Source organism: Saccopteryx leptura, chromosome 1, assembly GCF_036850995.1.
Source record: "Saccopteryx leptura isolate mSacLep1 chromosome 1, mSacLep1_pri_phased_curated, whole genome shotgun sequence".
Classification (NCBI taxonomy): Eukaryota; Metazoa; Chordata; class Mammalia; order Chiroptera; family Emballonuridae; genus Saccopteryx; species Saccopteryx leptura.
Window position 1 is genome coordinate 248933322 of NC_089503.1, and position 27874 is coordinate 248961195.

Consider the following 27874-nt stretch of genomic DNA (forward strand, 5'->3'; position numbering starts at 1 on the left):
TTGATGCTAATTTAGATGATACAATTTTTTTAATTGATTTTAATTTCTTGTGTTTACATAGATTCTAGTGTTGCCTCGAATGCATCCCCCCTCCTCTGTATTCCCCTCATGGATGATACAAATTTGAAACCATGCTGCATTAAATTATCAAGAGGATCTCATTTTATCCCGACATTTATAATGGTAAACCCTCCAAAAGCAATTTTGAATTAACCCACGGACCTATAACTTCACAGCGACTTGTAAACTATATTTAGATTGGATATAGACACATTCCTTCATCTTTAGGATCTTTTAAGCCACTGGTCTCTCGGACATTAGGACTTCTAACTGCGATTTGGGGACCCTTGTGTAATTATTTAAATTTCTTCATATAATTAAAAATCGGTTTGGGATTTTGTTTGTGGATTTTTTCCCTTCCACTTCTCATTTAAGTATTAGGTATTCATTAGGTGGTGTGGCTGGTACTTTGCAGTGAAGAAGCGCACCAGAAAATCAATAACTGGATTGTCAGTAAGTCTAGACAAAAACTCTGAAGATCCCTATCATGGTAACACTGTACTTTTTAATTTAAGGCAGGATATGCTGGGAGCGGGTGGTGGTGGTAGAATGATCATGCTGAGAACAAAGTAGGTACTTTAGTGTCGATGCAACTTTAATATTTTTAAATCCTATAACTGGATTTAAGTAGATCAGTGGTTCTCTGTGGTCCTTGAACCAGCATGCTCAGTTCAGCATCATCTGGGAACTTTGTTAGAAATGTCAATTCTTACCTGACTGGATGGTGGCGTGTGGATAGAGCATTGACCTGGGACACTGGGGTCCCAGGTTTGAAACCTCTGGCTTGAGCACAGCCTCACCAGTTTGAATGCAGGGTTGCTGGCTTCAGCATGGGATCATCGACATAATACCATGGTTGCTGGCTTGAGCGGGGGTTCACTGGCTTGGCTGGAGCCCGCTCCCCCCAGGGTCAAGGCACATATAAGAAGCAATCAATAAAAAACTAAAAAGTGCCACAACTACGAGTTGATGTTTCTCATCTCTCTCCCTTCCCATCTGTCTCACTAAGAAAAGAAATGTTAATTCTGGTCTCCCTATATTTATGGAATCAGAAACTCTGTGAGTGTGGCAACACTCAGAGGTTTGGTTTAACCAATTCTGCGGATGACTAACTGAGACTCAACTACCAAAACCACTGCCTCAGGTAAAGAGACAAATGAGAGGGGCAGCAATTTGTCTCTTAAGGAAGCCTGCAGTGAAGAACCTTTTAGCTACAATTGTTGCAAAGAGCCACCTTCTTAAAAGTTCAGACAGGGCTCTGGTAGATTAGCTCAGCTGGTTAGAGTGCCTGAAACACCAAGGTTGTGGGCTCAATCCCTGGTTAGGGTACATATGGGAAGTGACCATTGAATGCACAACTAAGTGGAATAACAAGCTAATGCGTCTCTCTCTCTCCTTTCCTCTCTCTGTCTCTCTGAAAGCAAGCAATAAAAAAAGTTCAGATAGGGACTCTAATGTGCAGAGAGGGTTAGAATCACTGAACTAAAGTTAATAACACTTTTCATTGTTACTGTATCCAGTTTTATGGTTAGTGACAAATGGCTTCTTGAAGTGACACAATGTTTCCTATCTAAATACATCAGTGTGAGCAAAGAAAACAAAGCAAATAGTAATTTGAGCATATGGCAGAATTTGTGATTGATACATGTTATTTCAATGTTACAAATAATGAAGTTGATACACAGAAGGAGATATAAGTAGACAAAAGTTACATAGCTAGAAAGTAACATTTTGAACACAGGGAGTCAGTCTAGCTTACTGTCTGTAACTTAACTGCTACTACTATGTTAGGTCTCTATCGCCTTCTAGCGGTCAGGTTTATTAGCAGCCAGAAGGAGGTCTTGACATTTAGTCCCCTTTCACCTTGAAGATGGTTCAGCCCTTGGAGATTTTTTTTTCTTTAATCCTCTTTCTGATCTACAGCATTTTCCCTGTACCTCCCTGATTCCTGTCATCTATTAATGTAGTCAGCACAGTTCCTGCCAACCACAAATGAACATACATTTTCAGTATTGCCACTCATAGCAATATTGAATATGACCAAGCTGGAGCAGAGCGCAGTGGCTAGTTGGAGACCTACTCAAGATTAACATCAACTCAAAGCAGATCTAGACTATCACACTAGGGCATTGGGTCTTTATCTGTGAGCCATGGACAGAGATGAATAGTTCTGGAGCCAACCCAAACTGTGCAACAAGGTATTTCCCCAGAAAATGGCAGTAGATTGGACACTGCAATTTATTAGTATCATTCCCCCTTTTTTTCTGGCAACAGTCCCTAATCTGGGGGCTCTTCCCAACACCAATATGAGCCTGTAAGTCACCTTTGTATGAATTTTTAAATGACAGCCATTCCAGGAGGATACCAACTCATGACAGTGGACAAATCTTGAGGGCTTCAGCCCCCATATGTCCCTTCTTCCCCCTTTCAAGCCTGAAGTGGGAGTGGGGCTCTTATCCCCTCACTTCTCTCCTTCAACTCTCCACCTCAAACCACAAGGAAGCACATAACCAGGTCTGGCCAATTAAATCAAAATACTGCATCTCCCTGGCTACTGAGATTGGTTGAGGGGAGTGGAAGGAGGCATGGCCTAAGACCAATAGAGAGTGACTGGGAGAGTTTTATTAAATCTTAATTGAGGTAAAAATCACATAACATAAAACTAATCATTAACCATATCAAAGTGTACAATTCAGTGGCATTTAGAATGTTCACAATGTTGTGCAGCTTCCACCTGTATCTAGCTCCAAAACATATTCTTCCCCCCCCAAAAGAAACTCTTGTACCATTTATCAGTCACTCCCCATTCCCCCTTCTCAGCCCCTGACTACCACTAATCTGCTTTCTTCCTCTGTGAATTTTTCTATTTCTGGACATTTGTGGATATATGAATGGACCTTTTGTGTCTGGCTTCTCTTACTGAACATCATGTTTTCAAGATTCATTCACATTGTAGTGAGTGTTAGTGCTTCACTCCTTATAGCAGAATAATATTCCATTGAATGATACACCACGTGTGGTTTATTCTCTCCTCCATCATTGGGTATTTATGTTGTTTTCTACCCTTTGGCACTTATCAGTAGTGTGTCTATAAACATTTCTGTCCAAGTATTTGTCTGAATACCTGTTTTCAATTTTTTTGGGTATATACCTAGCAGTAGAATTGCTGTATCATATCAAAAGGTATGGCCCTGAGCAAGTAGCTTGCCCTTTTTGAGCCACCTCAATAAAGTGAGGATATTTCTCTCTACCCAAAGGGCTGTGGTATTAGGTTCAATGATATGTGTCATGGGCATAGATCACATGTAGCCACTCAATAACATGAGTGGTCCCCTCTCTTTAATGTCACAATCTCTCCAATGAGCCAGATGGGCTTGCCTGTACTCCTTTTTGAATGTGGCACTCAAATAAGGTCCAGATAACATGCCCTAACACCCATCTTTTGCAGAGAATATCAAATGGTCCGTGGGTACTAAAACCCACCCAAGGTACCTAGATTAAGAACCATTTAGTCTGCACTCTCCTTTAGTTCCTAAGCTCCTACAGCAGCTGTCTTTCAGTTGCTGCAGTGCATTCTCACCCCAGGAGTTTCACACCTGCCATTTCCTCTGCCCAGAATGGTCTTTCCCAGCTCTTGCTATAGTTAGTTCCTCTCATCATTGAGATCTCATTGGGAAAGTAAAAACCCCACTCACTTTCCATTTAAAAGGGCTGCTCTACCACTACATGGTTCTCTAGAATATCACCATGCTGTATCTTCTAGGCAGACTCATCAGTGCCTTGAATCGCCTCATTGCTGTGTCTTCTTGTCTAACATGTGTCTCTTCATTCCCTCCCCAGGGTAGGGACTTTGTATGTCTTTGTTGTCTTGTATCTCCAGGGGCTGGGGTAAGACATATAGTAGACAATGTATATTCGTTGAAGAGATACGTGAGTGAAAGAATAGGTGGGATGGTTGGAAGAATGACAGAATGATCTGGATGAATAAATTAATAGATAAATAGATGGTTACATATGGATGGTGGATAATGGGTAAATAATTGGATAAATGGATGAATGAAAGGATGGTTGAATGATTTGGAGGGATAAGTGAATAAACATGGGTGGCTAAATATAAATGGATAGATTAATGGAAGATGAGGGATAGATAACAGTCAGTTAAATAGATGGATGGAAAAATAACAGGTGGTGGATGGATGGATGAAGGAATGGGTGTTTCAATGAATAATTCAATGGATGGATGGATGAATGAATGAATAAATTAAAGGATGAATAGATGGACAGATGTTTGCCAGACTCGATGCTAAGCACTTTACATACATTTTCTTATTTTATCTACACAAAAATTCCATAAAAGAAGGAATATTTCCATTTTATAGACAACATATTTGAGCTGTAGGAAAAATTACTTCTCCTGTATTATACAACTAGGAAACGGTAAGAGCAAGATTCAAACTTAGGCCTCCTGACTCCAAGCCCTGTGCTCTAGCCACAATGGAAAATCATCCTCACCTCTCCCCTTACTTCAAGAGCCTAGACTGGCCACCCCAGCTCCCCTCCTGATGCCCATGCTCGATAACACCCAGATTGCCCATTCAGGTGGCCATGTCGCTCCACTGTCAACCAGTGAGATGGCCCCAAGTCCATTTGTGAATGAGTGTGAAGACCTGCAAGGTCTCTACATGCATGAGTATGGATAGAACAAGGTGACTGGAAAACATATCCATTCTCAGGGATGTCCCCTAAGTACCAGGGAGATGGCATGGCCAAAGACAGGTTCAAAGAATCTGGTAGTGACTGCCACTATTAGTAACATGCATGTGGACCAAGCCCCAGCCTGAGGTCATTCCCAGTGGATGTCATGTAATCACACCAGCTGGTGATCCAGCCCCACCAGGTTGTGCGACAACAGGGAAGCAGTGAACACAAGGAGGAAATGAAAGAGAACAAAGGCAGGTCATGGAGGGGAACTCTGCTCAGCAGTCCCACAGGGTCATCAGACTGTTGTACAGAGAAGTCATGAAGTCCATCCCCTGCTGAGGGGTGTGGCCATGCAGGACAAAGTGGATGGGGAAAGGGAGCCAGAGGAAGGAGCTGTGTCTCTCAGATCCAAGAATCTCCTTAAGACCCAGGTGAGTTGGCAAATGGTCAGGGAGTCAAGCAACAGACAGACTTTAGCAGTTCTTGTGGTCATCGCTGATTTCCACGTAGGGCAGCCCCATGAGCCAAGTGTCCCGAGGCCAGTAGCGGACTTTGAGGGTTTGGTCCGTCATCTCATACCTGGCGTCCACTAAGGCCATGGTGACCATACCATAAGGGAAGGTGATGCTGATGAGCACATGCCTGTGGGACACAGAAAGAGGGTAGTGAGGGTGCAAGATGCCCTTGCAGCCAGCTAGATGTCCCCAGCCCCACCTGGGTCCTCTTTTTACTTCTCATGGATCCTGAACATCCAAAGGAAACTTCTGGAACTGACTCCCCTGACTGCAGTCAGTTACCCCCCCCAAACACACAAGACCCAGTATCTGTGCCTTCCTTCTATGTCCCCAGGCTTCGGCTCCAAGCTCTGGTATCTGAAATTTTCTGATTTGGGGGCCCCAGGCCACAGGATAGGTGCTTACCAGATACTGTGCAGGTAGCAGAAATTAATCCGCTGCCAGAAACTGCAAAGGAAGCGGTCACAGATCCAGCTGGTCAATGCAAAAGCCCACAAAACCACAGAGATCTCAATGAGATGTCGAAGCTCCTTATTATTGGTCCTAGGGAGAGCAGAAGGGACATGAGGGCCTGACACAGAGAGTAGAACCTGCAGGGGCTGATGGGAAATTCCTCCACCAAGGAGATGAGGCTGGGAAGAGGAAAGAATCCCGAATACCAGGGGCAGGGGTCCTCATCAGTGCTTATGGCTAACATGTGCAGAGTACTTACAGGATGCCAGGTGCAGTTCTACAAGTCCTTCAGATAGAAACTCAGTCCTCACAACAATGCTAATATTTCCATATAATAGTGAGAAAATAGACCCATGAGATTAAAGTATGCCCCAACCACACCCCAAGGTTACACAGCTAATAAAGGGCAGAGCTGGGGTCTGAACCAGGGTTGTCAGATTGCAGAATTGTTAACCAACAAGCCCTTCTGTGTTTGTATGTTTGTATGTGTGGGTGTATGGGTGTGTGTGCACCTGTGAGTCAGTGCTTGAAAATTCTTGTCTTTGTGACTATGAGAATGTGTATGTCTGCATGTGGGAGCATGATTCTCTGATAGCCACATCTTGGGACAACTCAGGATTGGAACCTATGTTTCTCTAACAGTAGAGCTAACACAGTGACCCTTAGGAAAGTGTATTGGGGATTGATAAGGCAGTAACTCCTTTATGGTTAAAAGCACAGGTCCTCCCCACTAGCCTAAAATGAGACAGTTTGAACAGCAGAAAAAGCATAATAACTAAGAACTGGTGAAATCTAAATAAAGTCTGTGGTCTGGTTAACACATTGTCCCATTGTCAATTTCCTCTTTTTGAAGTTGTACTATGGTCACATAAGCTGCTGCCACTGGGGGAGGGGGGCTAAGGAAAGGATACAAAGAACTCTGTACTGGTTTTGCAAGTCGTTATGAGTCTATAATTATTTTAAATTAAAATATTAATCATGTAACACAGTGGCCCAAAGAGGTTAAAATGCAAACATCCTTGAGTTCATTAACAATACTTAGAAACAAAACCAACTTCATTGGTCCCTACTAGAGACAGCTAAGGTACCAACTCTGATAAATAAATGGAAAGAATCTATGCCATGGTCTCTCCTGTCTTTTCCTGTTCAAACTCTATTTCAAGGTTGATGAGTGAAAGTCCTTGATGGAAGAACTCTAGCTAATCAATGCAGAGGGAATAACAGAACCTGCAAATCACTGTTTTGCATCCCCTAATGAGGTCATGAATGGAGGCAGGGGCATCCGTGGCTGCTGTAGTCATTAGGTGACAGGTCAGTAGAAAACTTGTCAATAAAGACACAGGTGGCATCTTTTGAATACCCTGATTGACCTTACCAGCACTAAATGTGGGACAACAACTCATTTTGCAGTCCAAATGGGATGAAGCAGGAAGCACCTAGCATCATGCATGAAATATCCTGGCCTAAATAAATTTAAACCTAAATCTAGATCTAACTATTAATTTGCAGGAAATACAAAAAGTAAGGAAACACATTCAAAGATGCCATAGGAAGCAGTCAGTCAAATCCAGAATGCAGGATATTCTACAGGACAAATGACCAAGTGCATGTTTTCAACAGACAACAGCAAAGGGAGAGGAAGAACTGCTATGATTTAAAGATCCAAGAAACTGGTTTAGATCCTGATTTAAATAAGACCAGATGTAAGAAGGGATCTTTGAGAATCTGAGCAAACATTGGTGAGGACTGGGTATTAGATACTATTGTATGTTAAGAAAGTATCTGTATCCACTGTGCCAAGTGGGATGCGGAGGACCCAGGTTCGAGACCCCAAGGTTGCCAGCTTGAGTGCAGGCTCATCTGGCTTGAGCAAAGCTCACCAGCTTGGACGCAAGGTCACTGGCTCGAGCAAGGGGTTACTCGTCTGCTGAAGGCCCACGGTCAAGGCACATATGAGAAAGCAATCAATGAACAACTAAGGTGTCTCAACAAAAAACTGATAATTGATGCTTCTCATCTCTCTCTGTTCCTGTCTGTCCCTGTCTATCCCTCTCTCTGACTCTCTCTGTCTCTGTAAAAAAATAAATAAATAAATAAAAAAGTATCTTTAACAGAAGTGTGTGTGCTATAACTTTCATTTGTCCCTCTAGATTTTTTTCCACCCTTCTTCACCCTGCCTTATGACTTGGGGGAAGAGAAAGGGTGGGGGAAGTCAGTGCTGGGCTGTGTGGACAAAATCCAGAGCCTCTCTTGTCTTTGGGCTTTTAGTTGGTTTGGCTGGTGGTTCCAGTTAAATTGGCCAATGGGGAGCCCCAGCAGAAAACCAAAGGGTGAGGGAGGGCACTGTTAGATTTATTTTCAAAGCGCTCTCTCTGTGGGATTGGCTCAGACTGGCTGCAACCAAGAAGTGGAGGTCATGGCTCTTGCCAAGGAGACATTGCGGGCTCTCACCTTCCAGATTCTTGCAACCACCCCTCACCTCTCACCCCTAGGTCTCTTGCTGGCCACAGAATCTCACTCTTATTAGCATAGGTGTTTTAAATGATCCCTAGTGATTTTCCTCCTCCTGCCCTCTCCTTTGAAAATAACCCTTTTATTCAACTCTCCTCAAATGGCCCCATTTGAGAGTTCCCTCTCTATCCTGTTAAGACCTAGTATGGGTTAAAAAATAATAATTATTTATTGAGAGAGTGAAATCCTGACAAATTAATGGGTGCCATGATAAGAAATCTGAGGGGGAATATATAACGCAGGCTGGCAAAATGTTGATGTTGTTAGGCCTCCTTAGGGGGCACATGGAGGTTTATGGTGCAACACTCTCTACTTGTGTATATGTTGGGGATTCACAATAAAAACGACAAGCTCTGCAGTCATACAGCCTTAGGTTCAAACCCTGGCCCTGCTCCTTGTTTGGGGATGATCTTGAGCATGGAGTCAATAAGAACTCCGTGCCTGGTGGGAGAGGGAAGATTGAGGGGTGAGAAGGTCATCCTGGAAGGGGGATAGGAGCCACCCTCCCCAGCGCCTGCAGCCACCACCCACTTCTTGTACTCCTGGAACACGATGTAGAGGATATGCACGGCGATGCTGTTGAGGGCATACGCGTTGATCGTAGGCCTCAGGAAGGACAGGAAGGTACTGATCATGGTGGCGATGATGACCAGGAAGATAAACTGGGGCCTGGAGGGAGAAGGGCTCAGCTGTGAGGGTGATTGAAGAAAGTCCTTGGCGGTCCTGGCCGGTTGGCTCAGTGGTGGAGCGTCGGCCTGGCATGCGGAAGTCCCAGGTTCGATTCCCGGCCAGGGCACACAGGAGGGGTGCCCATCTGCTTCTCCACCCCTCCCCCTCTCCTTCCTCTCTGTCTCTCTCTTCCCCTCCCACAGCCAAGGCTCCATTGGAGCAAAAGATGGTCCGGGCGCTGGGGATGGCTCCTTGGCCTCTGCCCCAGGCGCTAGAGTGGCTCTGGTCGCAACAGAGCGACGCCCCGGAGGGGCAGAGCATCGCCCCCTGGTGGGCAGAGCATCGCCCCCTGGTGGGCGTGCCGGGTGGATCCCGGTCGGCGCATGCGGGAGTCTGTCTGGCTGCCTCCCCGTTTCCAGCTTCAGAAAAATACAAAAAAAATAATAATAATAAAAAAGAAGAAGAAGAAGAAGGTCCTTGGGGATGGAGAGGATTAGGCAGAGTCATATGGTGATTTTGTGGCAGTGGTGGGTGAGAAAAGGGAAGGGGTTCAAAGGAGCGCAATCAGGCTCAGAAAAAGGTCTTGAAGCTCCCAGGTGGGCTCAGCAGAGGATCCCAGGGCCCAAGTGAGTCAGTGAAGGGTACCAAGGCCCAGGTGAGGTCAGGCAAAAAATTCGGGGAGGACCCAGGTTGGATTAAAGTAAGAAGTGCAGGTGTCCCAGAGGTGACCACTTGAGGGTTCTTGGAAGGCTCAGAATCAAGTAGAATCAGAAGATAATTTCAGAGTGTTCTCAGGCAAAGAGAAGGGCCTAGGAAGATCATATAAAAGATTCCAGTTGATAGACTTAGGGGATAGGTCCCCGAGGCCCAGGTAAGCTTAGACATGGGGTACTGGGACCTCCAGGTGAGCTCAGACAGGGTCTAAAATATCCCAGACTACCTGTGGAGACATTCTAGAAATACCAAGTATGCTTAGAGGAAGGGGCCCTGGGAGCCCAGTTAAGTTAGGCAGGGTCAGGAGAAAGTCCTGGTGTAGTCACGGGAGGGATTTCAAGGACCAGAAAAGGGCTCAGAGTGGGGACCCAGGAGCCTAGGTGGGCTCCGACAGGATCACAAGAGGGCCAGCCCCCACCCCACCTGTTTCCCCCTAGGAAGGCGGGAAAGTAGCAGCGGGGCAGCCAGACGCCGTAGCCACCAGCCAGCATCCACAGGATAGAGATCTCATCTAGCAGTTGGCCCAGGAAGCTGAGTGTCATGTGGAAGTACACGGAGAACAGACCTGGAGCAAGAGACAAAGGCAAGTGGTCAAGAAGGTGTTCGTTCCCACGCCATTGCTCCACTGTTGCAGAACCCTACCTACCTATGATCATGAAGAGGACACAGATGACATAAACGCAGGGGGAGCGTTTCTGGGCATAGGGATGCATCAGGAACATCATGAGAGGCCCAAAGATGAAGAAGGGGACATTGCTGAACTGGAAAGAGGAGAACATAGGGAAGGGGTGTCAAACAGGGGGGGCAAAGGAGGGCTGCCCCTATGTTGAAACCCTCAGTCATCAGTCAGTCAGTCACCTGTCTCCTTTCAAGCAATAGAACAACCCAGAGTTTGTCAAGTCTTTCAGCTGATCTTGACAGTCAATGGATCATCAATAGATCTATAACTCCATCCATTATCCTATAGTTTCATTCATTCATTCATTCATTCATTCAATGAGTGTGGCAGACTATCTACTAACATTCTACCTACAATATTTACCCATGTATAAGATGTTCCCATGTATAAGACATACCTTAATTTGGGGGCCTGAAATTTGGGGGAAAATATATTACATAAGGTTATTAAACTCAAGTTTTATTCATCATAAAATTCATAAAACTCCTCATCAACATCCATTAGCTTGTCCTCATTTGTGTTTGATGATGACGAATCACTGTCTTCAACAATGAGTGTGAGACAAGCACGAAAAAGCAAGAAATGTAAGTAAAAGAATCTACAACCACTGTATAAGATGCACCCCGTTTTTGTGGGGTTTTTTGTTTTGTTTTGTTTTGTTTTTAACAGAGTCAGAGAGAGAGTCAGAGAGAGGGATAGACAGACAGGAACGGAGAGATGAGAAGCATCAATCATTAGTTTTTCATTGCACGTTGCAACACTTTAATTGTTCATTGATTGCTTTCTCATATGTGCCTTGACCGTGGGCCTTCAGTAGACCGTGTCGGGCCGTGCTGGGGGCCCACCCCTTGCTCGAGCCAGCGACCTTGGGTCCAAGCTGGTGAGCCTTGCTCAAACCAGATGAGCCCGCGCTCAAGCTGGCAACCTCAGGGTCTCGAAACTGGGTCTTCCGCATCCCAATCCGATGCTCTATCCACTGCACCACCACCCAGTCAGGCTGCACCCCGTTTTTAAACTTTAAATTTTTTGAAAAAGTGTGTGTCTTATACATGGGGAAATACAGTACCTTCTTCCCCTTTTCCTTATAAAAATAGTACTGTATCCACCAAGTTTTAGCTAGGCACATAGCTACTCAGCTGAAGACTACATTTCCCAACCTTCCTTGCAATGTACCATGCTCTCATGACTTGGTGTAGCCAATGGGATAGGAATGTAAGTAAATCTATTACTTTCAGATCAGTTCTTAATAGGCAGCTTAAGGCTTGAATTCCACTTCCTGTGGACCAAAATGCAGCTGAACCTATATCTTAAGTTAAGTGTGCTTCTTTTCTTCCTTGCTAAATAAACCTGAATTATGTTCAGGCATAAGAAAGACATGGCTTTCAGGAAGCCAGGATTTAGCCCTGGGGCATGAATCATTCCCACTGCCACTGACTGGTTGAGGAATGAATATGTGATATAATTCTGGCCATGAAACATGGAAGGTATGATGAGGGATTTCTGGGAAAGTTCTCTTTACTGAAATCAGGCCCACTGAAAAGGCCTTTGGACATTATTGTGATGTTTAAGATGTGGCAGCTATTTTTTTTAATTTTACTTATTGATTTTATATATAGAGAGAAAGGCAGTGAGGAGAAATAGGAGGCATCAACTTGTAGTTGCTGTGGTGGCTTCATATATGCCTTGACCAGGCAAGCCCCAAGGTTTTGAACCAGTGACCTCAGTGTTCCAGGTTAATGCTTTATCCACTGCACCACCACAGGTCAGACTCAAGATGTGGCAGCTATTTTGCAGCTATGAGGAAAGCAGGTTGAAAGCAAAACAAATATTTGAGAACAGTGATTCTCAAACTTTTTGGTCTCAAGACCCTCTTATACTTCAACATCATTGAGGCCCTCAAAGACCTTTTGTTTATGTGAGCTACATCTATCAAGATTAACTGTATTATGCTTGACTGGTGGTGGCACAGTGGACAGAACATTGATCTGGAATGCTGAGGTCTCAGGTTTGAAACTTCAAGGTTACTGGTTGAGCACAGGCTCACCAACTTGAGTGTGGGGTCACCAGCTTGAGCATGGGATCATCAACATGATCCCAAGGTCACTGGCTTGAGCAAAGGATCACTGGCTTGGCTTGAGTCCCCTGGTCAAGGTATATACAAGAAGCAATCAATGAACAACTAAAGTGAAGCAACTACAAATTGATGCTCCTCATTCTCCTTGCTCTCTCTTTTTCTTTCTCCCTCTCTCAAAAAAGGAAACAAATAAAAAAGATTAATTGTATTAGAAATTAAATCTAAGAATATTTCAAAATACATTACTACACAAGCACACATCCCATTGACCATCAGAGAGATGATGTCATCACACGTTATGTGGCCACTGAAAGATTCCATTGTATCCTTGTGAGATAATCAGAGTAAAAACAGGCAAATATTATCTTCATATTGTTATGAAAATAACTTAGACCTCAAGGAATTTCTGAAAGGGTCTCAGGGACCCAAAGGGTCCCTGGACAATATTTCAAAAATCACTTCTCTAGGAATATCAGAGTAGAAAGGTAGAAAGAATGAAGAAGCTTGATGATGTTGAGCTGCTGAGTTAACCTATTCCAGAATGATCTACAAACAAACTTTTATTTTTTTTTTAGATAAAATATTGTTCTTTCTATTTAAGTTGTTTTTAGTTGGGTGTTTTATTTGAAACCAAAGTTTTCCAGTTAATGGGCTTCTGGATTAAAGTTACATGAGATTGGATCCCTGCCACCTCACTAACTGTGGAGGCTTGAGAAGGTAACTTCAATGCCCTAGTGCAGTGGTTCTCAAAGTGTGCACTAGAAGACTTCCAGGTGTGCCCTATGGTATTCCAGAGAAATATGTGCTTGCTGGGGACCAAAAAACCAACAGGATTTTTGGAGTTTAGATTTTTGGAGGACAGAGGTGTGGGGAATTGACTATAAGCTGACAGTCTGCCCAACCCCCCACCTCACTTGCCCCACTTAACAGCAAAAGGCTGTTAAGCTGTGGTGCTGGATTGTTTACACTACCCCCATGTTCCCTGGAAACACTGGAGGCAAGTTTCTTTTATCCTTTGTTTGGTGTAAAGTTAAGATGATATGTATGGTGGGAGTTTTGGATTGATGATTAAACTTAAGGAATTGTTTCTTGAAGCTTTTTGGATTTCTATAAAAGAAGAATATGTGGCATTATCTAAAAAATCTTTGAACATTTTACTACAATTTTCAACATCCTATTTATGTGAATTAGGATTTTCTACCCTCAACACAATTAAGAGTAAAAAGAGAGGAATTCTTCAATGTATTGATGAGGAAGTAAGAGTTTACCTTTCAAATATATGCCCAAACATTGAAGAAATTGCTAGAACACATCAGGCTCATGTTTCTCATAAACACAAGAATGAAAAAACTTAACACATTTGTGCTAGGACCTGCCGAATTTACTAAATCTTACTAAGAATGTATCTTATATATATATAAAAAGATAACATTTTTCATTGTTTTTGGGGTTTGTTTGTTTTTTGTATTTTTCTGAAGCTGGAAACGGGGAGAGATAGACAGACTCCCGCAAGCGCCCGACTGGGATCCACCCAGCACGCCCACCAGGGGGCAATGCTCTGCCCCTCCAGGGGCGTCGCTCTGTCGTGACCAGAGCCACTCTAGCGCCTGGGGCAGAGGCCAAGGAGCCATCCCCAGCGCCCGGGCCATCTTTGCTCCAATGGAGCCTCGCTGCGGGAGGGAAAGAGAAAGACAGAGATGAAGGAGAGGGGGAGGGGTGGAGAAGCAGATGGGCGCTTCTCCTGTGTGCCCTGGCCAGGAATTGGCCGACGCTCTACCACTGAGCCAACCGGCCAGGGCATTTTTCATTGTTTTTAACCCCTCTTTTTTACAAATTCTAAAAAGCATAACTCAAAAAATGTAACATAAAATGTTTTTTAATGTCAGAATAAATTTAATTTTGTCTTATTTATTTCATTTAACTACTGTAAAAGCACGCTTGGACTTTATTTTTTTTTAATATTTGACTTAATTATTATAACATATTTCTCAGAAATGTGTATATAGTGCGCCTACAATTATTTGTATGATTTTAAATGCACCCTGACTTCAAAAAGTTTGAGAACCACTGCCCTAATGCTTTATCTCTGCATTTGTGGTATATGCATAGTGTCACTTGCACTTTTGTGCTGTTGACCCAAAGGTCCCCAGGCTTCACTAGCCTATGAGTACAATTTAGGTCACAAAAACATTTGCACCAAAATTTCAATGGCTCAGTGTCCCTAATTCTGACACAGGACTTCAATGTCCTCAAAGTCTATGCCAGGTATGCCAAGGTGAGTGTCTCACATAAGCTCAGAAACGATTAGTCTTCTTGACCTGCCAATTTGAAGACAGCCAGCTAGCTTGTTCAATAACACCCTTCCCTCTCCAATAAAATCTGCTTCTTGTAAAGGTCTTCTCAATTGTCTGTGTCCCATTCTAGTGAAGGAATTGTGCCCTGTTAACTAGCGTGCTCTGTTATTTTTTCAGAACTTTGGTCTTAAGGATGCTGACTCAAAAATTCAGAGCACAGCCTGACTGGTGTGGCGCAGTGGACAGAGTATAAACGTGAGACGCTAAGAGTGCGGGATCATCAACATGACCCTATGGTTTCTGGCTTGAGCCCAAAGGTCACTGGTTTGAAGGCCAAGGTTGCTGGCTTTTCTTGAGCCCAAGGTCACTGGTTGAGCAAAGGGTCAAAGGCTTGGCTGGAGCCTCCTGGTCAAGGCACATCTGAGTAGCAATCAACGAACAACTAAAGTGATGCAACTACGAGTTGATGCTTCTCATCTCTCTCCCTTCCTGTTTGCCTGTCTGTCTGTCTGTCTCTCTCTCTCTTAAAAAAAAAAAAAGAATATAGAGCACAGTAGTGGGTGGGATGAAATCATTCATTTGATACAATGTCATCATCTGTGAGCTTAGGTCCTGGGAACCTGTTCAGGTTGCCAAGGGAAGCATCCTCCTGATTATCCATCCTTCCATAGAATCCTATGGAAGCCCATAATTCTTTTTGGGTCTTGGTGGAACCAGCTCAAAGTTCACAATTTTAGGACCTGGCTTTGTCAGATTGGTTTCCCAGTCCATGGTCCGACCCACGTCCTTGTTTTCCATGTCAAGGTCTCTTGCGCCTATCAATGGACAAGGCCAAACACATCTCTGGGACAGCCACCAGTTCTCAATGGCTACCCTAGAACGGAGGTACCCCCCACGCACACACGTGCCATGTCTGTATCATGAGACCCCCCCCTCCCCACTGGAGTAGACACCTATCCCAAACTGAGCCAATCAGATTTTCTCTTCTGAGAATTTAAAACTGCAAGCAGATACACAGCTTGAGAGTTACCAAATTGAGTCACATAGTTGACAACTCTCTAGCGAAGCCTTGCGATATTGTCATTATGCTTAAGAAATGGAAGCCATCTTGCCACCACAAGGGGATGAGGCTGAAAATAAAAACAAACACTCAAGGGCAGTATTTCGAGAGCTGCTCTAGGCCCCAGCCCTCCCAAGCAACTCGTTTTTCCATTTTCTAAAACTGTTCAGTACTTTTATAATGCATTCTCTCTCTCTCTCTCTCTCTCTCCATGTTTTATTTCTTTTCTTTCCTTTATGCTTAAGCTAGCTTTCTATTACTTGAAGCCAACAAAATTATCATAAGTAGTATATTAACTAGGCTTTTTTGGAAACAAGCAACAGAAAATGATTCTGGTGAACTTACACTGAAAATAGTGTGTGTGTGTGTGTGTGTGTGTGTGTGTGTGTGTGTGTGTGTGTGTGTGGTTATCTTCCTAATTGATTCATTCATTATGGATGAATCAATTTATGGAGTTCATTAATCAAAAGAATTGCACAGTCAAGAAAAACCAGAAGCCAGAATAGTTCTGACCCTTGAATGGATAGTCTCCTCAGGGAGCCGCTTTGAGCATGAATGAAAACAACTATATATGTTCAGTCCTATGTCCAAGCCCAAGATTCAAGTTCTGGAGAGCGGGTAGCCTGTGCCACATCCCACCCCTGGCCAGAGGAGCGGGAGCACCTTTATTGATTATCCATAGAGACTATAACCTGTCAGGGAAGAGCAGTTGATTGTCTAGGGGAAAATGGGACTATAGTAACCAAATGGGCAAAATCCCAAAGAAATCTGTTCTCCCCTCTGCCTTCGACCAAACACCAGCCCTTGGGCATACCAACACACCCCCAAATATGCTGAGCCAATCACTCTCCAAAACTTTAAAATACATCTGTCACTTTAAACTCAGAATAAAATTAAGTCAATCAATCAATCAAATAATCAACTGATCAATCACATCTGTGACTCCCTTGAGTAAAAATTCAGGCTCTTACTTGGCTTATAAACTCCCACCATTACTCACCTCTCTCCACCTTCAACTTTATAATCCTGGTGGAAGGAATAACTCAGATCCTCTGAATGAGCCATATTTACTCTTGCCTTTTACCTCCAGCAGTTTGCATATGCTGTTCCCTCTGCCTGGAACATTTTGCTCTCCACTCATCTGCTTTGCCAGGACAACTACTACTTTATCTTTCGCCTGGGTATCCCTTTCTCGTAAAGACTTCCTAATCTCTCAAGGCAGGGTTAGGTGGCCTTCCTTCCTTTTTTTTTTTTTTTTTTTGAGAGAGAGAAAGAGACAGAGAGAGAAAAGAGATAGAAAGAACAGAGGGAGGAACAGGAGGCATTAACTCCCATATGTGCCTTGACCAGGCAAGCCTGGGGTTTCAAACCTGTGACCTCAGCGTTCCAGGTCAACGCTTTTACCCACTGCGCCACCACAGGTCAGGTTTAGGTGGCCTTCCTTTGTGCTCAATGCCATCCTACTCCCTAACACTTGTCCAGCTGCTCTGGAACTGTCTGGCTCTCCTGCTAAACCTAGCCCTAAGTTACAAGCTGTGTCTTCTCTATTCTTCATTGTAACCTCAGGAAACAGAATATAGTAGGTACTCAATAAATATTTCTTGTTGACCAGATTTTAAAACAGATGCAGGTGGATCACCCATCATATGCATGAAAACACTTGACAGAAGGTCTTATACCTAGAAGGTTTTGGATAGAAGGCTCCATGACTGTTACTTTCTCATCTTTTGATCGCACACCTTTTCAGAGACTGGTTTTTTTTTTCTTGTTTTTTTTCTGAAGTTGGAAACGGGGAGGCAGTCAGACAGACTCCCGCATGCGCCTGACCGGGATCCATCCGGCATGCCCACCAGGGGGCGATGCTCTGCCCATCTTGGGGCGTCGCTCTGCCACAATCAGAGCCATTCTAGCGCCTGAGGCAGAGGCCATGGAGCCATCCTCAGCGCCCAGGCAAACTTTGCTCCAATGGAGCCTTGGCTGCGGGAGGGGAAGAGAGAGACAGAGAGGAAGGAGAGGGGGAGGGGTGGAGACGCAGATGGGCACTTCTCCTGTGTGCCCTGGCCGGGAATCGAGCCTGGGACTCCTGCACGCCAGGCCGACGCTCTACCACTGAGCCAACCAGCCAGGGCCAGAGACTGTTTTTAATCCTTGCACAACCCCAAAACCCCATGTATTAGCTCTTGTTTGGCAATGAGAAAATTGAATCTCAGAGAGGTAGAGTGACTTCTCTGAGGCTGCACAGCTCTAGAAGAGTCTGAAGCTTGATTTGCCTCCCTGCCTTGGAAAGCGGGAAGACTAGACAGGTGGCAATGATGAAGGAGGGCTTCCTGCTTCAATACATAGCCAGAGCTGCTGCTGCTGCTGCTGCTGCTGCTGTTGTTGAGGGACATAATAATAACAGCCTTGTTAGTAGTGTAGCTGCTTCAAGCTCAGAGGCCAGTAGAACTCAGACAGGAGTTGTAAATAGTGACCCAGTGTGCAGAATGAGGGCAGAGAACTAGGCGGAGCCTATGACTAATGGGCAACAACTGGCTCCAGAGTCTCTGATACCAGGATCTCCTCCCTTCCCTCAGGGGCTGGGCCCCCACATTTCCCAATTGCTGGCCCCACCCAGGCTCAGCAGGGCAGGAGAGGCACATCCAGGATTGTGTTCAGAGCCAGCCTGGCCCTCAGCTCTGGACACACCTGAGCTAGACTCCCTGGGCGCAAGCCTCAGCAGGTGCCTTCTCATTCATTCATCCATTCATTCACTTGCTCAACAATCATTTCTCTAGTACCTATTATGTGCTCTAGGACCTTAGCAGTGTCTGAAAACAAAGTCCCCGCCTTCACAATATGTATCCAGGGTTTCCAATTTCCTTCTCTACCACTGAGCACCATGGTGAGGATTAAAGAGCAAAGTGCCACAGGGCTGAGAGGTCAGCTGTTTTGTTTCCTGCTATGAACCCCCCAGTGTCTAGAACAGTGTCTGGTGCAGAGTAGGTGCTTAGTAAGTTAGTGTAGATAATAACATATGCCAAGCCTGACCTGTGGTGGCGCAGTGGATAAAGCGTCGACCTGGAAATGCTGAGGTCGCCGGTTCTAAACCCTGGGCTTGCCTGGTCAAGGCACATATGGGAGTTGATGCTTCCAGCTCCTCCCCCCTGTCTCTCTCTCTCCTCTCTCTCTCTCTCTCTCTCTCTCTCTCCCTCCCCCCCCTCTCCTCTCTAAAATGAATAAATAAAATTTAAAAAAAAGAAAAAAGGAAAAAAAATAATAACATATGCCAAGATACATGTGAATAATGCATGCATTGCCTGGCATGGGAGCTGTAATGTCTGTGTACAACCATGTTGCTGTTATTCTAGTATGTTTGTTTTTAGCGAGAGAGACAGAGAGAGGGACAGCTAGGGACAGACAGGCAAGAAGGGAGAGAGATGAGAAGCATCAATTCTTTGTTGTAGCACCTTAGTTGTTCATTGATTGCTTTCTCATATATGCCTTGACCAGGGGGAGCTACAGCTGAGCCAGTGACCTTGGGCTCAAGCCAAAGACCTTGGGCTTCAAGTCAGCGACCTTTGGGCTCAAGCCAGTGACCATATGGTCATATCTATGATCCCATGTTCAAGCCAGTGATCCTGTGCTCAAGCCGGCTACCGCAGGGTTTTAAACCTGGGTCCTCTGCATTCCAGGTTGACGCTGTATCCACTGTGCCACTGCCTGGTCAGGCTGGTTTTCTTACCACTGGTCCCCAGTGGAGCATCTGGTAAACAGATGTGGCTGGATACCTTAGGACTGGAAGAAGGAATGGAGATATTGAGGGAGGGAGGAAGAGAGAGAGCACAAGAAGAAAAGGGTGGGGAAGAAGGAAAGAAGAAAGGGAGAAAGGGAAGGAAGAGAAAGAGAGAGGAATAGATTAACCTGAATTGACTCCCAGCCTCAGCTTCAGGAAAAGGCAGAGGCTGAATCCCTTTTGCATTTATCCCAACCATCTGGGCTGACCCCACAGCCACCATGACTACCCCGCCCCTCCATTCCCACCAAAAGCTTTTCTGCAGATCCACTGTTTCCCTGGAGGAGTCCATTAATTCATCCTCACTGCCTTTATTGTCTGTGCCCTTCCCACTGAACTGTGAGATTATCCTTGGATGTGTAGCTGTGTCCCCAACACCTATTACACTGAGCACCCAATAGATACTCAAGAAAAGTGTGTTGAATCAATCAAATTAATGAACATGGCCAAGATCCCCTCACTTGTTCTCTCCACTGCCAAAGCCCAAACTCCCCCCACCACCCTCCTGGCTCCATCATCTGTCCAGTATCCCAGTCTGCATCCATTTAACAGGTGCACACAAATGTTGGAGCTGGTTGGGACTAGAGCAATAGCACCAGCCACAACCACGATCCCTCCCTGCATGTGACTTATTTGCATGAATTCAGATACACACAATTAATTGTTAATGACTCAGTAACAGAGACCTCACAGCACTATAGTTAAGTGGGAGACTCTGGGACCAGGTGGACTGGGTTTCATGCTGGAACTTCCAGCATTTGCAACTTTTGTGCACTGACAATTACATGCTGTGCAACTGTTCGAAGAAAACATAACCTCTCTGAGCCTTTACTTACCAATCTGCAACCCCACTCCTGTCTCTGTGGATGTGCCTGTTCTGTACGTTTCACATAAATGAAATCACATACTCTGACCTTTTGTGTCTGGCTTCTCTCACTGAATATTATGTGTTCAAGGTTCGTTCACATTGTAGTGCATGTAGTGGCTCTTTTTTATGGCTGAGTAATATTCCATGGTATGGATAGGCCACATTGTGTTTACTCATCATTAGCTGATGGACATTTGGGTTGTTGAGTACCTGCTTCATCCTGTCCATGGTTCAATGAGTTAAGTACTATCAGCACCCCATAGTTGCCCCTCTGTGAATGTGTGCTCAATAAACATTTGCTGAGCAAAATAAATATAAATAAATATAAATAAATGAGTTTTTCTTCCCTAGCACATACTGCCATTCTTGTACCCTTGACATCTGTTTATTGTTTGTCTCCTTCATCCTCCAGGACACCAGCCCCATGAGAGAAGGCATTCTTTAATTTTATCTTATTATTATTATTTTTTTAATGAGAGAGAGAAAGAGAGGGAGAGAGATGAGACACATCAACTCGTAGTTGCATCATTTTAGTTGTTCATTGCTTCTCATCTGTGCCTTGACTGTGGGCGCTCCAGCCAAACCAGTGACCCCTTGCTCAAGCCAGCCACGTGGGGCTCAAGCCAGTGACTATGGGATCATGTCTATGATCCCATGCTCAAGCTGGCAACCCTGCTCAAGTTGGCAAGCCTGCACCCAGGCCAGATAAACCAGTGCTCAAGCCAGCAACCTCAGGGTTTCAACCCTGGGACCTCAGCGTTCCAGGTCGACACTCCATCAAATGGGCCACCACCAGTCAAGTGAGAGCAGGCGTTATTGTCTGCTTTGATCACCACTGTGTTCCCAGAGCCTGAAATAGTACCTGGCTCAATCAATTCTTGTTGAATGATGAGCAAAATGAGGGGCTGCTGTCCCCTCAAATCAGACCGCTTTCCCCAAGAGGCTAGCATGGTGGGGACCACAAATGTCTATTTTTCCAAAGGAGGAAAGAGTTCCAGAGAGACTTAACAACTTGGGGCCCTGGATGTGTCATGAGCATAATCACCAGTTTCATGGGTGTAATTATTCAATTAATGGCCTCTGTTCTCCCTTAAGCCAGAGACTGTGCCCAGGTTTTCTGCAGGGCCTGGCAGACCAGAGGTGCCCAAAATTACTTTTGCTGTGAATGTTGGTGAGGAAAAGGGCAGAGAAGGGAGGTGTGGTTTAGAGCTCATGAGACCTGCCAGTCACAGCAAGGGCTCATAGAGGGGGGTGGTCTCCTGCTTGAGTCACACAGCATTCAGGGAAGACAAGGACTGGAATCACCACATGGCAGAGGCCAGCTGCAGGGAAGGCTCCATTGGAAGATGAAGTGGGAAGACTGTTGGAAGTGCAGGCAGTGCAGCTTACGACCCCCTACATACCCTTCCCGCTCTGATCCCCTTTCTCTTTGATACTTACCCTCCACAGTCCTCCTACTCATCCCACCTCCCTGCCTTCACCTACACTGTTTCCTCACCAGCTATGCTGTCCCTTTGTTCTATATCTAAGCATTTGAGAGGGAGTTTTCTGGAGATGAGCTTCTGAGCTTCTGAAGCGTTGGCAAGATCAGCCCTGGCCGGTTGGCTCAGCGGTAGAGCGTCGGCCTAGCGTGCGGAGGACCCGGGTTCGATTCCCGGCCAGGGCACACAGGAGAAGCGCCCATTTGCTTCTCCACCCCTCCGCCGCGCTTTCCTCTCTGTCTCTCTCTTCCCCTCCCGCAGCCAAGGCTCCATTGGAGCAAACATGGCCCGGGCGCTGGGGATGGCTCTGTGGCCGCTGCCTCAGGCGCTAGAGTGGCTCTGGTCGCAACATGGCGACGCCCAGGATGGGCAGAGCATCGCCCCCTGGTGGGCAGAGCGTCGCCCCATGGTGGGCGTGCCGGGTGGATCCCGGTCGGGCGCATGTGGGAGTCTGTCTGACTGTCTCTCCCTGTTTCCAGCTTTAGAAAAATGAAAAAAAAAAAAAAAAAAGATCCAAGAGAAAAATTCAGTAGCACAGCTGCCTCTGGAAACTTGTCCCCACATCACTTGGAACTCTTCTAAGATGTCAGCAGGCCAGAAGGAGGCCACACCTGGAGGCCACCAAGCCAAACAAGCAGGTGCAAACTGGAGTAGTCCATACCTTGACTTCTACCCCTGCCCTTGATCTACCCTCCTACATCCAGGACTTCTGTTTCTATTAGATATACATTCTTGGCTCTGCTGGCTGTCTGCAAAATCGACCAGGTGACCCTGACAAAAGCCATCCACAACAGACCACACACTCTTCTGCCAGGCATTCCTGAGTTGGCCTTGGAAACCTCTGCAGCCCTTTTTCTCACCCTTGGTCCCTCCTGGGCTCTGACTCAAGCAACCTGCTGTTCTCTTTTACCTCAAGACCCATATTGATGCTGTTCCCTTTGCCCCATATGCCTTGGAGAACATTTAATCATTCTTTTTTTTTCTTTATCTTTTTTTACAGAGACAGAGAGAGAGTCAGAGAGAGGGATAGATAGGGACAGACAGACAGGAACGGAGAGAGATGAGAAGCATCAATCATTAATTTTTCGTTGCGACACCTTAGTTGTTCATTGACTGCTTTCTCATATGTGCCTTGACCGTGGGCCTTCAGCAGACCAAGTAACCCCTTGCTCAAGCCAGTGACCTTGGGTCCAAGCTTTGCTCAAACCAGATGAGCCCGCACTCAAGCTGGTGACCTCGGGGTCTCGAACCTGGTTCCTCCGCGTCCCAGTCCGACGCTCTATCCACTGTGCCACCACCTGGTCAGGCTAATCATTTTTTAAGCATGGAGGTTCCCTCCCCATTCTGCAATTGAAGGCCTCATACCCCATCCACATGGCTCCCTACCACCCCGATTTTGGCTCCTGTTTCTCCCTTTGCCACAACTAACCATGGAGCTGGAGGGCTCACTTCTAATCTGAATTTCCATCCACATCCTGGGACACTGAGCCTCTCTAGGACCCCAGGATCACCTAGCACAGGTTGGTTTATAGCATTTTTGTTGAATGGATGAGTCCATCAGTGAGTACAGATACATTTCAAACACTCCAACTCAGCGTTCAAAACATTCATCTTCATCTCCACCCATATTCTAGCCCAGAAACATACTCATCCCTTTCCCAAGTTGCCCAGCCCCTCTTTTACTTCCAGGACTAGTCCATCCTTTTTCTTTCTTCTATTCTCTTTTTTTTCAGCTCCTACCCCACTTTGTGAGCTCCTAGTCATCTTTCAAAACTTAACTGTTAGGTGCCCTCCTCTCTGAAGCCTCCCGCCACCCGGACTAAGTCTTCTAGTTCTTCCCTCTTCCATGCCCTGACCACATGGGGCTGGCCCTTCACACATCCGGCTCAGAGCTCATTGCAAGCAGAGCAGCAAGGAAGCAAAAGATTCTCAGGGATCAGTATTTTCCAACTGAGTTGTGACTCCTAAGTGCATCCTGATGTGAGGCCCTGGCCAGGTTGCTCAGTTGGTTAGAGTGTTGTTCCAATATGCCAAGGTTGTGGGTTGGATCCCCGGTCAGGGCACCCACAAGAATCAACCGATGATGGCATGAATAGGTGAAACAACAAATTGGTGTTTTTCTCTCTCTCTCTCCCTTCTTTTCTCTCTAAAAATCAATAAAAAGTTTAAAAGAAAACATGCTTTTAAATAGCTGCATAGTATTTCAGCAGAATGTATTGAGCCTTACACAGAGTGGTAAAAATATTATGGCTTCCTTTTTATTTATCTATTTACTTATTGCAATTACAATGACCCAAAGATAACAGTATATAAACTCATCTATTGGGATTATCTCTTTGGTTAAAGTTTCTAGAGGTATGATATTGGCATTGAGGATGGGGATTATTTGTGATTTCATGTCTCAGCACAAGATGTCAGTTTACCAGAGGTAGATACAAAATATGAGTATGTCCATATTCATTATAAAATAAGGTTGTTTTTGAGAGGCCAGAAAAGAAAAATATCTTGTTTTCTATTTGACTGGTTTTTTAATTAAAATTTTTGTATTGATTGATTTTAAGAGGAAGAGAGAGAGAGACCAATTTGTTGTTTTACTTATTTATTTATGAATTCATTGGTTGATTTTTGTATGTGCCCAGACTGGAGATCAAACCCACAACTTTGATGTATCAGGGGGATGCTCTAACCAACTGAACTACCTGGCCAGGACTGGGTTTTTTTTGTTTTGTTTTGTTTTGTTTTTTAATGTAACTATATCAGAGGTGAGCCCACTGACATGTTTTGTGTGGTCTATGAGCTAAGAATAATGTTGACATTTTTTAAAGATCAAAAAATTAAAAGAAGATTATCTCATAACATGAAAATTATATGAAATTCACATTTCGACATCCACAAATAAACTTTTGTTGGCACATAGCCATACTCATTTGTTGACATCTGGCCGATGGCTGTTTCCCAACTATAGTGGCAGAGTTGAGTCATTTCTACATAGAGTGTATAGCCCCAAAAGTCAAAAATATCAACTCTCCAGATTTTACAACCGAAGTTTGACAACCCCTGAGCTATATGATTTATTAGTTATGGTAACAGGTTTGAGATACTCAGAAGTGTTTTGGGGGAAACCCTTTATGATATAACTCAATTTCTTATTCCCAAACCTATCTGCCAGAGCCTTTTTGATAGAATAAAAGTAAAAATACTCAAGTGTGTTCCCACCAGGGAAAGGTAAGTATTGCTTTGTGAAACATCTGTTTCTGTTTGATAAGTATCTGGAAATGCAGGTACTAGGGGATGATGGTGTAGAAATCTCGTATGTGTCATGAACAGAAAGTGTTTGAGACCTGCAGCCTTGGGGTATACCTGCAGGTTATTCAATGTACTTCATTTAAAGACTGGCTGAAGAAAGTTGGAGTGGAGGAGAATTTTGCATGAGAGTACAGCTAATGCCTCTGTGGGGTGGGCCAAACAGAAAACATTCTGAATCACAGGGACTGCCAGGGACCCCAAACCGTGTTCTCAGCCTCCAGAAATCAGCATATTTAATCCCCTTCCCATTTTTCAGGTGAGGGTCCTGAGCATCTGAAAGGATCAGTGTCTCTGGCCAGGAAGAACAAAAAACCAAGATCCCTGGTTACCCTTCAGTCTCAGACTCCTGCCTCCAAGCTCTGGGGAGCCAAGAGGATCAAAGCCAACAGAGTCAGAGCAACCTGACTATCCTGGGACTGAGCTCCCATGCCCTGTGTGCCAAAAAACTCTCCTGACCTACCAAGTTCCAATCCTGGCTCTAAGCATCAAGGTGACCCTGAGCATATCCTCAACCGCCCTGCAGGCCATTTTTCTCACCTGGAAAATGGGATTAACTCTATGTACAATATATGGTGCTGAGCTTCCAAGTCATTGTGAAGATGAAATGAAATTTTTCATGTCAACTGTTTAGTACAGCCTGACCAGGTGGTGGTGCAGTGAATAGAGTGTCAGCTTAGGATGTTGAGGACCCAGGTTCAAAACCTCGAGGTGGCTGGCTTGAGGGTGGGATCATAGACATGACCACATGGTCACTGGCTTGAGCCCAAAGGTCGCTGGCTTGAGCCCAAAGGTCGCTAACTTGAGCCCAAAGGTTGCTGACTTGAGCAAGGGGTCACTGACTCAGCTGTAGCCCCCAGTCAAGACACATATAAGAAAGCAATCAGGCCCTGGCCGGTTGGCTCAGTGGTAGAGCATCAGCCTGGTGTGCAGGAGTCCCGGGTTCGATTCCCGGCCAGAGCACACAGGAGAAGTGCCCATCTGCTTCTCCACCCCTCCCCCTCTCCTTCCTCTCTGTCTCTCTCTTCCCCTCCCGCAGCCAAGGCTCCATTGGAGCAAAGTTTGCCCGGGCACTGAGGATGGCTCTGTGGCCTCTGCCTTAGGCGCTAGAATGGCTCTGGTTGTGGCAGAGCGACGCGCCAAGATGGGCAGAGCATCGCCCCCTGGTGGTCATGCCGGGTGGATCCCGGTCGGGCGCATGCGAGAGTCTGTCTGACTGCCTTCCCGTTTCCAGCTTCGGAAAAATACAAAAAAAAAAAAAAAAAAAAAAAAAAAAAAAAAAAGAAAGCAATCAATGGGCCTGACCTGTGGTGGCTCAGTGGATCAGGTGTCAACCTGGAACACTGAGGTCGACGGTTCAAAACCCTGGGCTTGCCCTGTCAAGGCACATATGGGAGTTGATGCTTCCTGCTCCTCCCCCCTTCTCTCTCTCTCTTTCTCTCTCTCTCTCTTCTCTAAAATGAATAAATAAATTTTTTTTAAAAAGCAATCAATGAGCCTGACCTGTGGTGGCGCAGTAGATAAAGTGTCGACCTGGAATGCTGAGGTCGCTGGTTTGAAACCCTGGGCTTGCCTGGTCAGGGCACATATGGGAGTTGATGCTTCCTGCTCCTTTGCCCCTTCTCTCTCTCTCAAATGAATAAAAAACAAACAAACAAAAAAAGCAATCAATGAACAACTAAGGTGCTACAATGAAGAATTGATGCTTCTCATCTCTCTCCCTTCCTGTCTGTCTATCCCTCCCTGTCCGTCCCTCCATTTGTCTCTTTCAAAAAGTTTAGTACAATGCCTGACATACAGGAAGCATTCAGTCAAGGTCACTGGTCACCTACTATGTGAAGGGCACAGAGTGAAGCAGGCTGCCTGTGTTACCCACTATCCCGGGAGCTCTAGAAGGCAAGCATCCAGCCTTGTTCACCATGGTGTCCTTGGCTCCCCACATCAGGATAGCATAGCTGCATGTATCTTTGGCTGCTCACATCTTTCAGACTTTGGTCAAATGCCATTGTCAGGTAGGCATCCAAGATTTTGCGGTCCTTCCAGCGTGAGGCTGGGGAAAGGATGACTGACTGTCCTGGTAGATTCATAACTGAAGGGTCTCCTGGAACATGGGAAATACAGTGCTGAAACCAGGACAGTCCCCAGCAAATTGGGATGAGTTGGTCACCCTGGACTAAAGATACAGCTGAGAACAAAGCAGACTCAGTTACCTCCTCCAGTAAGCCCTCCCTGATCCACTCCTCCATGCTGACCCACCACCTCTGGGCCTCTATGAAGCTGCCTATGTGTCCTCTATTACAGAATCACCCTGGGTTGTGAATGACTGGAGTCACTCTTTTCCTAGTCACTGCCTCCTTTTCTAAACCTACCACAGAACCTAATGTCAGATAAAGACAATTAATGAATGAAAGTCAGTGCCCCTTGCCTGGCACATCAGCAAACTGAGGCTAAGAGAGGCGAACTTCTCAAACAGGATTCCCAAGCGAGGACATGGAGGAGTCAGGTTTTGAACCCAGGTCTGATGAGACTGCCACCTCCCAGTACTCCCACCCGACTGGCCCTCACCGTGTTGTAGAACTCGGCCACCAGCTCCGAATGCTGGAAGTTGCTCTCGCACCAGTCCACCTCGGAGCTCTGGTAGGCGAAGATACTGGGCATGGTGACGCAGCGCCCGCTGCCTGCTGGCTGTGTCTGGCAGAGAGGAGCCTGCGAGCCTAGTA

General features: G+C 45.5%; 1 protein-coding gene across 4 annotated transcripts; it reads right to left on the bottom strand.

The window, feature by feature from the left end:
• Window positions 1-1667: 1667 nt before the first annotated feature.
• On the bottom strand, window positions 1668-27874 carry ACER1 (alkaline ceramidase 1). 4 transcript variants are annotated; one of them, XM_066345136.1, is made up of 7 exons: window positions 27720-27824; window positions 27134-27255; window positions 10270-10384; window positions 10047-10188; window positions 8772-8909; window positions 5682-5819; window positions 1668-5403 (listed from the first exon to the last, which is right to left on the bottom strand). In XM_066345136.1, exons 2-7 carry the CDS (start codon window positions 27239-27241, stop codon window positions 5235-5237), a joined length of 810 nt encoding a protein of 269 aa, XP_066201233.1. In that variant the 5' UTR covers window positions 27242-27255; window positions 27720-27824; the 3' UTR covers window positions 1668-5234. The 4 variants fall into 4 exon arrangements, with proteins under 4 accessions (XP_066201233.1, XP_066201252.1, XP_066201260.1 ...); XM_066345155.1 differs by lacking the exons at window positions 27134-27255; window positions 27720-27824 and adding an exon at window positions 27031-27110 and having other exon boundaries at window positions 1669-5403; XM_066345163.1 differs by lacking the exons at window positions 27134-27255; window positions 27720-27824 and adding an exon at window positions 26987-27091 and having other exon boundaries at window positions 1669-5403.

What these genes read in the sequence shown, in the direction of transcription:
- ACER1 (XM_066345136.1), bottom strand. Translation starts at nt 27,241, where the DNA reads ATGAATCTACCAGGACAGTCAGTCATCCTTTCCCCAGCCTCACGCTGG. An exon ending in TGTCCTCTTCATGATCATAG is followed by an intron (nt 10,189 to 10,269) that starts GTAGGTAGGGTT and finishes CTCTTGCTCCAG; the next exon opens with GTCTGTTCTCCGTGTACTTC. An exon ending in GCCTTCCTAGGGGGAAACAG is followed by an intron (nt 8,910 to 10,046) that starts GTGGGGTGGGGG and finishes TTCTCCCTCCAG; the next exon opens with GCCCCAGTTTATCTTCCTGG.